At 44.1% G+C, this 11,154-nt stretch overlaps 1 protein-coding gene across 2 annotated transcripts; it reads right to left on the bottom strand.

Annotated features, from left to right (window-relative positions):
• Positions 1-488: 488 nt before the first annotated feature.
• LOC108620212 (uncharacterized) lies at positions 489-9,078 on the bottom strand. 2 transcript variants are annotated; one of them, XM_089474147.1, is made up of 5 exons: positions 8,944-9,078; positions 4,310-4,565; positions 3,755-4,117; positions 1,148-1,241; positions 489-988 (listed from the first exon to the last, which is right to left on the bottom strand). In XM_089474147.1, exons 1-5 carry the CDS (start codon positions 8,953-8,955, stop codon positions 922-924), a joined length of 792 nt encoding a protein of 263 aa, XP_089330273.1. In that variant the 5' UTR covers positions 8,956-9,078; the 3' UTR covers positions 489-921. The 2 variants fall into 2 exon arrangements, with proteins under 2 accessions (XP_089330273.1, XP_089330274.1); XM_089474148.1 differs by lacking the exon at positions 3,755-4,117.
• Between the last annotated feature and the right edge of the window lie 2,076 nt (positions 9,079-11,154).

Genomic DNA, 11,154 nt, shown 5'->3' with positions numbered 1-11,154 from the left:
TTGTGCTAAATCTGGCCTGGGCGAGGCGCATGCGGCATAATAGGCGAACGCGCTCTAAAATAGAAAAGAAAAGAATAAAAATAGAAGGGCTTTGGTCATTTGAACTTTAATACTTTCGCACATGGACGAGCTGGAGAGACGGAGCTAAGCCTGTGGCCTGGGCAGATACTCGTATTCATATATGTTGCGACTATGATAAATTCCACGCACTGCGCCATAAACTATGCAGTACGTATGGCAAGTGCTCAACTGGAGCGTGGCAAATAAATCGTAGCATAGTTTTTGGCGCCCATATATCATCTTGTAACTGCAGTATTGGGACTGCGTCCCAACAGCGGCCAGTTCATGGCAATGCAATGATAGCCAGCACACACACACACACACACACACACAAAATAAAAATAAAAAGGGAAATGAAAACCCCAACAGAACTAACTACCTCTGCATGGGGGGGTGGGGTACATCAAATTGAAGTCACCATGAATAAATATGTTATGTATAAATGATTTTTATTTTTTTTCCAACATTTCACATGCATTTTCTGTACAAAATAACTTTAAATAAAACGTAAATTCAACCGCGATAAAAAAAAAACACACACGCACAATATACGGAGAAAACGACGAAAATTAATATTCATGCAATGAAAAGACTTTCCGTTGGTTGACATGGAGCCTGGCCAATGCTTATCAAATAATAACAGATGTGTACAAAATTCAGAGAGCGAGGAGAAAAAAACAAAAAACAAAAAAAAAACAGAATCCGAAATGAAAAGGTGCACTGAAATGTGGCAACGTCGCCACTTGCTGCAGCTGTGAATTTGAGTTGCATTAGAAGCTTTTTAGCTCGACACGAATATTATTTTTAGTCCTTTGCTCCATGCCGGGGGGGTGGTTGGTTACGTTGGCCCATCTCGCTGCTCTAGTAGCCGTACTGAATGCCATGGCCGGAGACGGAGGTGTGCACCAGGGCAGGTGCGACGGCGGCCCTGTGTGGATAGATGGTAGAATAGTGGCAAGAACATGATGTGCATGCAACGTGCCGCATGCCGCATGCCGCATGCTTCCTGCTGCATATCTGCTGCTGCATGCAGCATGCCGCACGCTGCGATCCATCTCTATTTATAAAACCGGCAGGCATTACTCACTTGAGCACTGGGGCGGCCAGATGCGTGGCATAGGCGGGCGCGGCGTAGGCGGGGGCGGCAGCAAGTCCAATGCCGTGTCCAATGATGCCAGGTGCTGTGGAACAGAGGCAGACAGAAGCTCGCATTAGCAGCCGAATGGCAATAGTAATGCTAATGCTAATGGCAATGCAAATGATAATGCATAATCGGTATGAGAGTCGGAGAGTTGGCCAGCATGCAGGTACGGCTAGGTATAACAAGTTCAGATTCCAGGGCTATCGGGCAGCGATCAATAACTGCTGGGCCAATGCTGATTGTCAGCCGTAACAATGGAAATGTCCGCGCGCCCGCAGATGCTGCAAATTGGGCCATTGTTACGAGAGGGCAAACAGTTGGCCGGCCGTTTGGGGCGAACACCTCGGGATCTCGGCAGGTTCGGTCGCCTTGCGAGCACATGGCAACTGACAAGTCGACAACTGGCGAGGCAAGGTCTGCAATTTTGTACTGTCGAGCCAACATGAAATGATTTGCTGGAACCTGTGCTACAATGTGGCAAGACGTTGGCGCAAGCATGCGAAACAGTGGTGCTGTCCCCGCTGGGTCAACAACTACAAGGAAAGTGAAGGGAGGCAACGTTGCAAGCAACAAATGTGGCGACATTGCCAAGTTGATGAAAGCTGAAGTGAGACAACGTTGCAAAAACTTTTACATAAGTAATAGTGGGGAAAATGAAATGAGGCAACGTTGCAAGTAGTCGAAAGAAATGTGGCAGCACTGCTAAGCTAATGAAAACTGAAGTGAGACAACGTTGCAAGTAGTTGAATGAAAAGTGGCAACACTGCTAAGTTGAAGAAAGCAGAAGTAAGGCAACGTTGCAAATACTTTAACATAAGTAAGCAAATGAAATGTGGCAACATTGCTAAGCAGCAGAAAGCTGAAATGGACAACGTTGCAATGTGAAATGTGGCAACATTGCTAAGTTAACGAATCTGAAGTGGGGCAACATTGCAAGTACTTCAACATAAGTAATTATAATCAAAGGCAAAGCAGACAACGATGCAAGCACTTTAATGAAATGTGGCAACACTGCTCAATGGTCAATAGACTGAAGTTTGCCAATAGCGTCAGTAAATAAATGAACATTGCTCAACACTGGCTGGCTTTCACTTGAAGGAACGGTGTCAGCCATGCTTGAGTGAAATGCGACAACAGCGCATGAAAATGATAATAAACTGCTTGCAGAAACTCATATGCACTGTGAGCTATGGCAACAGCGCAGGTCGTAAAAAATAAAGTGCAAATAAGTAGGAAGACACGGCGAAGTGTGGCAACGCTGCGTTTGGCATAGATTGGCCAGCTGGTCGAAGGCGGCTGTCCCATTGACTTCTCGAGGCGTGGCAAATGCGCCCGCCATGCCAAATGCCACTTGTTCAAATGGCTGACAAACTGACTGCCCCACTTGGAAAGCGATACGCACACATCGCCATTACCATCGTCATCATCATCATCATCGTCATCATCGTCATCGTGTGCGAAGGGACCGCGTGTCAATGGCTTAAAGTAGTTGGCAACAATATATGAATGATTGATTATACGGCTTGCGTTGACCGACATGGCTGTCCCAACGAACTACTCTTACGGGTGTCTCCAATGCCCCATTTCACTCCCTCCCTCTCTGTCTGTCGCGCACTGTTTGATTCTTTCTCTCTCTCTTTCGCTAAGCAGCAGCGACAGTGGCCGAATGTTCACTTCGACATTCGTTAGCAACTACTGCCACGCCCATTTCATATAGATAATGCATGAGGCACATTTCAACTAGCCCAGTTAGCTGCTCAAATATTTATGAAATAATTGCATAATTGCATATTGATTGTGCATTTGTCTATAATTTCAGCTAGCATAACTTAAAGAGCCCCATTTCATGAGGAGCCGTGAGTCTCCAGCTAAAAGGACTGAGAGTCAACAGAGGATTGCAAATAAAAATAAATAAAAATAAATGCAAATAAAGATTTTTCTCTGTAATAATAATTGTAGTAAAATATAATCCCTATTGTGGGTTAGTCTATGGCCCCAGTCCAGCTTAAACCTTCAGGTTTTGAGATCTGTCTGGTTTAGGATTTGGGTTCAAAAATTCAACGAATTTATCTCACTTCTCGACAGACCTCCTCTGTCTGGCTGACAGAATTGATGTTTGTGTTTGGCTCAGATTGTTCACACTGCTTTAAGCACACGACCCCAGCTCAAATGCCCCACCCCGCCCCCGCTTCACTGCAGCGTGGCCTGATTCGAGGAAAAGTTGTACTTTGTATTTGCCGAGCATTAGGTTTGCTTTTGGCCATGTATACTTGGCTGGCCAAAGCGAAAGTACAATAAACTAATGCAGAAGCCAAGCTAAAGGAAACGGAACACACAATGGCAGAGGCAAAGCCAAAGGCAAAGACAGAGGTGAGACCGAGACTGAGGCTGCGGCAGGAGCTGAAAGAAAAGTGTTGAATACATGCGTGGCTGGAAAATTAGTAAAAGCTACGACTACTGCAACTACAGCTAGATTAGGCACTACGACTAAGCATAGAGGTGCAGAGATTAGCAGCTGCTTAAGAGTCTACAATGGATCCGACGAACACCTACCATAGGCTGGAGCGGCGGCGTACTTCACAATCGGAGCAGCGGCTGGGGCGGCCAGCTGGTAGCCGTGGGAGAGAGCCGGTGCGGCAGCAGCTGCGCTATATCCATAGCCATAGCCCAGGCTGCCCAGGCTCAGGTGGGAGCCGCCCGAGAGCTGGAAAGCGGGCGCCGTGGCTGCATAATGGCCGCCATAGGCTGCAAGGGGGGCGGAGGCGTAGTGGCCGCCATAGGCGATGGCGGGTGCGGCGGCGGCTGCGTAGTGTCCGCCGTAGGCCAGGCCCTGGCTCAAGGCCCCGTGGCCGCTGGTCAGCTGGATCTGGGCGGGTGCAGTGTGTCCGACTGCGTAGGTGGCAACTTGTGGCGCGGCTATAGATTGATTTTGCGGATTTTTTTTTTTTTTTTTTTTTTGTGTTAGCATATCAACTACGTGCATATTCAATGAATAGTGAGTGCTTTGTGCGTATTGTGAATATCAAAGTGGGTGATGCATGTGTGAGTATACGTGTGCATGTGCGTGTGCGTGTGCGTGTGTACACTTGAAGGCTTCAGTTCACTCACCAGCATAATGAGCAGGCGCCAAACCGCCATCATTGCTGATGCTGGAGCGCTGCACATGCGACTGCGAATGGGCGGTTTGCACCTGGCTGGCGTAGTCCGACTGCGATGACTGGCCGTAGTGTCCCTTCACCGTATGCTCCTGTGTATTGCCAACGGAGGCGTGGTCCACGCTGGGCGCGTTAATCGAGTAGGCAGCTGGGCCGCCGGGCTTGGCCTGGGCGCAGGCAATCGCCATGGCGGCAATGCAGAAGATGACCTGCATAGATAAATACTTATTATAGTATAGAACTTGAAGCACAACACGGATGCGATACTGATACACTTGCACACACACACACACACACACATGCAAAATTTAGTGAACCCAGCTGTCGGCTGACAACTCATTTGTATTTGGCTTGCATATCGACAGGGAGCACACGACGCACTAGGAAATTGCAGGCGCATAAACTTTTAATTAAGTTGGCAAAGTAGTTGGAAATTCAAATTTTTCACTACTCGCCATCTACTTTCCTCTCTCTCTCTCTCTCTCTCTCTCTCTCTCTCTTTCACTCACTCACTCATTCTCTCTCTATAGCTTCAACACTGTAGCCTGTGCAATGCGTCGTATGCGTGATATTTAGTAAACATATTTGCTTGCACTTTGTCATGGCAGCTCTCTCTCTCTCTCTCTCTCTCTCTCTCTCTCTCTCTCTCTCTCTCTGTTTGGCTAACTGCTTTATATATTAACATATGACAGTACTTAATTCATATCAATTACGTCGCCCGCATTGAACTCTACAACGCTCAGACAGCAAATGGCCCAGGGTCGCTTACTCAGCCATCGTCCGGTTGCTCGAAATTTAAATATTTACTCGTAATTAGCTAATTTGTCAATGCTCTCAAGCATTTTGGTGGACATTCTCTAATAGCTTTGCGAGTTACTAGACGTTTACTAATCGTTTTTTCATTCGCTCTAGTATATTGACTAGTCGCTACTAGTTGCCCATTGCTGTTTATAGCTCCATGCGTATTTATAGGTCGCATGCATACTGTTTTTTTTTTTTTTTTTATTTAATTTTTTTTTTTATTAGTACTAGTTACTCTTTACTTCTGCTTACTTTTTCTTCGTTTTTCATGACTAATTACTCTTCATCCCCTATAGTTGTAGTTGTAGTTGTCCATCGGTCCATGGTAAGTGTCACTCGTTGTTAGTAACTCGTATTTCTATTGTTTTATGGATTAGTCTTCCCATGTTACTTCTTGCTAGCCCCTCGCTACATATCACTCTTTACTTTCTACTCTTTACTTTATTCCCCTTTATATAGTTACTCGTTGCAAGCTACTCTTTACTAGCTGCTCGTTACTCTCTACTCTTTACTTTATTCCCCTTAATCGAGTTACTCGTCGAATGTTTCTCCTTAATACGTTCTCGTAACTTACTACTCTTTGCTTTGTTCCCCTTAGTAACTACTCGTCACATACTATTCCTTACTCGCTAGTCGTCACATTTTACTCTTTACTTTACAGCCCTTAATAAGTTACTCGTCGCATGTTACTCCTTAATATTTTCCCATCACCTATTGGCCCTTAATTTATTCCCCCTCATATACTCGCTACTACTTAATCGACTACTCGTCGCTTTCCTCTCTTCCTAATCAATTGCAACAACTGCATTGCGCTGCCTTTTCATTACCCGTCGTTTGCCCCTCTCTGTTGAGTCCTCTGTGCTATTTGTCCTTCCCAGGCTTTTCGCTGGTCTGTTACGCAACTGCTCGCCCCATCGCACTCTGCGCGGTAGGGGCTGCGAGCTGAACAGTTGCTTCCTGAAACTCGTTACATGCAACTCGTCCTTTGTTGGGTGATTCCTTTTCTTTTTCTGTTTGAGTTCTGTGCGGAATTTAAATTGTCCTATCGCACTAGCTTTCTTGAAAACTAATCTGGCTGGTCTGACATGTTGGCCGTTTGCTTTTTGTCTCTTTGCGTACTTTGGGTTTGGTTTGCTTGGGTGTGTATGTGGTGATTTTTTTTCGACTGTCCTTTGTGACCTTACTTTTACATTTTTGTAAACAATTCCATTGAATTTCAATTTACGCGTAAAAATGCAAAAAGAGGAGACGCTACGAAAGTCGGCGGCCCACTAGGGAGTTCGGTTGGCCTCTTTTCTTTTCTTTTTTTTTTTTTTTTTGTTTTTTCTTGTTTTTGTATTTATATTTTATTTAAACTTTATATCATTTCCGTTGCTGTTCCGCTGTGTTTTGTTGTTCTTTGCTGGCAGGCTGACGTGCCCGACTTGCAGTTGACTTGGCGCGGGTTTTATTTGTCTTTGGGTATTTATCTGATTTTAATTAAGCGTAACTCACTGCCGGACAAGAATGGGCCGGCACCGTGGCCAAGGCCGCACGAACAGCGAACGGCGAACGGCGAACGGCCCAACGGTCCAACGAAAAAGAACATTTAAGCAAAACTGAGGAGTGGAAGGCAAAGTCTAGAGCATTTGCTTTAAGTGGACAACAGAACGGAGCTGAACGGAGCTTGGTCAGCTGATGCCAGGACGTGTAGCTCTTAACACGTGAATGGCATTCGAGGACAGCTCGAGGATATTTCAGATTTGCCCACTTGACCCACTTCTGATTGCCGTTACGCAGCTATTTCGCCTTTGCATATTTATAATATTGATTGGCTTTCCTTTCATTCAGCATTCAGCATTCGGCATTCGGCATTCGGCATTCGGCTGCTTATTAATTGCGCGTCTTGAGCCAGCTAATTAGCATTAAGACGCTCGATTACCTTCAGCTTCACATTTAGCAGCATTTGCTTTGACTTTCGCAGCGAGCCAAAGCACAACGGAGGTCAATCTGTTTCTGCCAAAGTTGCACGGAGCTTCAGGGAATTAAAAAGTTTGCGATTTGCGTAGCTTAGCCAATTTTTTGAAACTTTAATTCGATAAGGCCGCCTGGCAGTGACAGCTGAAATTATTAAATTATGGCGTCCTAGGCGAAAGAGTGTGTTTTTTTTTTTTTCTCTCTCTACTTTTCTAGTCTCCATTCCTTGAGCCATTAACTGAAACTTTAAGTCACTTTTAAAGCTGCAAGTAAAGAACTTTGACCGAATTGCAGCTAGTTTCACTGAGATTAATGAATTTGTGTATAAGTTGGACGAGAAGTGTGGAAGTTTATCTAACTCTTCTCAGATTTTTGCACCTGAGTGGGGCTCTTAAAGCTTCAACGTTGGAATTTTACGTTGAATTGGAGAGATTATTGTTGAAGAGCTAAAAATAACATAAATACACAAAATGCTCTCCCTAATGGAATGCGAAAAGCCAAACACAATGTCAGGTACCCAAAGCTTAAAAAAAAAAAAAACAAGTAAGAAAGCTCTAGTCGAGACTGCTCGACTACGAGATCCCCTGAACCCTTGGAGCAATAGATATTTCAATAATTTTTCGCGTCTTTCAGCTTACACAAGAAACACGCACACACACACACACACAGGCACGTACGCACACACAGGCATACATACACACACACGCATACAGACACACATACACACACACACACGCATACATACACAAACGCATACACACACACATACACATACACACACACATACACAAACACATACACACACATACACAAACACATACACACACAAGCACCCACGCATAAACACGCATGGGCTGCAGTGTGCGCTTACTATGAGAACTTAATTGTTTAATAACTTTTTTTATGGACGTACGATCTTCATGAAACTTTCAGATTATGATTATAACATGGATATGCATGTAATTGCCAAAGCACAAGTCTCTAGTATTTGAAATACGCTTTTTACAAAAGTGAGGGTGAGGGGGTGAATTTAAGGGTGGGGGGTAAATTTTAACAAAAACCGAAATTGTATAAAATGCATATAAGCATACATTAAAAATTTGGGTACTCTAGCAATAAAGGTGTAGAAGATATAATTTTATAACTGGTTTTCGATAAGGTTTTTTATCGATAAAAAAAGATCGGGATGAGTTATCGATTTTTAATGATAAACTTGATATGCGCGCTGTAATTACGGACATTTTAAAAAAAATTTGAAGTCTCTAGCTCTTATATCTTCTGAAATCGACGCGTTCATACATACGGACAGACGGACAGACGGACAGACGGACAGACAGACGGACAGGGCCAAATCAACTCAGCTCGTCACCCTGATCAAGAATATATATACTTTGTGGGGTCTGACACGCCTCCTTCTCCCTGTTACATACATTTCAACAAAACCATTATACCCTGATTTCCCATTGAAAATGGGTTCAGGGTATAAAAAAAAAAAACAAAGAGAACAAAAAAATATGGATTACAATGACTGAAAATCTTCATGCGGGCCAAACGTTGTTGCTGGTCGAATTGCTCAAAATTATACGGAAAATGTAAATTTTCAGCAAATGCTGGAAAAGCGGTCAGAGTTTCAAGGGAAGAATTTAGCAGAATTTACTAGAATTTAGCAGAAATCAGAATTCAAATATTTACTAATGCAACGATAAAGCTCCCAACGGACTAAAGGAGCTTGGCAAATGGCCAGCGTATCCTGTCAGGTAGTCTGTAGAACAGACGCTCACACACTCACACACACACACACACAATGCATTCACTTGAGTCCTTACGCACCTTGAATGCCATTTTGTGAATGTGGATTTTAAGTTTACTTCACGTGAAAAAAAAGAAACGTTGAATGTAGTTTTTGTAACTGATTTGCTGCACCGGGCTGTTAGGCTTCGAATCGAAAACTGTCTCAGTGTCGCGTTCTTTGCGCCTATTTATACAGCGCCGCATGATTAAAAGCCGCTGGGAAAATATGGTCCAGCGTCAGTGGCAGCAGCAGCCGCTGGAAAACGGGTTTGCAATGCCAACTTTTTGGCAAAGCAGGCAGCCGCGGCGACAAGCCGCTGTCTGCTCATTGTGAATGCTCGCAGTGCGCAGGCGTGGCCAACGCAATGCAACGCAGACGCAGACGCAGACGCAGCAGCTGCTGCAGCTTGCAGCCAACACCCGCCTCAACGTTGTTGCTCTGCCCATTTGCTGATTGGCTTTGAGTGCGCTGCAGATTCAAGTTAATCGAAATCGCATCAGGCATCATTGTTTAATTGGAAATTGTTAATATTGATTGTTGCTGTTGTTTTTGACTAATTTGCTGATCCGGTCAAGGAAATTCCATGCAACCAACTGCGGCATGCGGCAGCAGGAACAACTAACTTGCTTCATACGCACTTCATGAACTACAAAGTCAACAAGTGACAAAATGTAGTAAAAACCAAACAGTTAAGCAGCAAGATGTTTTTTTTTTTTTTTCATGAATCAGGTGACTAGCTCCTTTCGCGTATATTCATTCACTCGTTGCTTTGTGAGCGCCACTCATTTTTGCCCACATTCAATTGTGCTACAACAGCCGATTAAATCGATAACTTAATAGACTTCTTTTTATAATTTTACTTTATGTATTTATTTATTGGAGATTAGAGTAAATACAAAACTTAAGCACTGACTATCTATGACTATTCTCATTGTTGCTTATTTTTTGCTCTGTTACTAATGTTATTTGCGTATCACTAACTAGTACTTCCTCAGGTTCATCTCTGTTACTTTTCATGCATTTCTCTTTTCATTCTCCCCTCTTTATTGCTATTCATTCATTCTTTCTTTTAACTTTTTATTCATTGCTAGCTCGTTAGATCTACAGCTCACTGCTCTTCTCCTCTGTCCGCTACTCGTTACTCGTTACTCGTTACTCGTTACTCGTTACTCGTTACTCGTTTCTCGTTACTCGTTTCTCGTTCCTTGTTACTCGTTTCTCGTTCCTTGTTACTCGTTACTCTTCATTCGATACTCTCACAACGCTCACGCTACCTCACTTTGTACTCGTTTGGTATTCTATCGTCAGTCATTCCACGCTACTTCAATTACGCCTCGCTCGCTACTCGCCACTCTCTACCTATTTCTACCCTCTATTCTTATCTCAAATCACATTATTCATACTTATTTGCCATTGCTTGTCATATATGCTATTTGTATTCAACCAACTCTTCGCCACTCGCTCAGCTTTCTTCATTTAAGTCAACAGTTCTTGATCTATTGCAATGGCCAGAACTTTTTGGCACTCAGAACTGGTTATTCTCTACTCGCTACTGCATTGAAACAGCTCAGAATCTTTGCAACAATTATGCGTATACAATTTGTATTGAATGCTGTAATTGGCTGTTATTAAAATGCATTTGTGCGCAACAGTCGACGCTGTTAATTGTTCTGCCTCGCAGGCAGCGAACAAGTTGCAGCTGCCGCTTGAATCTGGTGCAACAACTAGGTGCAACTCTCACTTAATAGCGCAACGCAGCCCCCCACACACGTACACACACGCACACACACACGCACACGCACACGCACATTACATAACGTCGGCTCCATGCTCCGCGCTGTAATCTGTTGGGTCCAAGTCACGACTTGGGCAAACGCATAAAGTGCGCATAAATTGTGCGACCCACAAAATCGAAAGCCAGCTCAGATTTAAGCAGCTAGCGACACACACAAGAATGCCAAAATCACAAATCAAACCACTTGCAAAAAAGGCCACTCCCTTCGCCCCGCACGCCACCCCCCTGCTCCACAGCCCCATTGTTGCATAGGCATTTGAAAGCGAAAAGCCAGCCAGGCCCCGTGTCTCGATGCAACGCATGGATACGTTGGCTGGCCCTGGCTGGCTGCCCAATTTCCGCGCCTTGTTGGCGGCGACTGCTGCGTGAGAACCCAAAAAAAAAAAAAAAAAAAAACGAAAAAAAAAAGTCAAATAAAACTGAAAAAAAAAAAAAACTGTCGAAAAACAACATT

The sequence above is a fragment of the Drosophila arizonae genome, chromosome X (genome assembly GCF_054131065.1).
Source record: "Drosophila arizonae isolate 15081-1271.41 chromosome X, UAZ_ARI_1.0, whole genome shotgun sequence".
NCBI classification, from domain to species: domain Eukaryota; kingdom Metazoa; phylum Arthropoda; class Insecta; order Diptera; family Drosophilidae; genus Drosophila; species Drosophila arizonae.
Note: the sequence above shows the minus strand (reverse complement) of the source record. Positions and strands in the feature narration are given on the sequence as shown.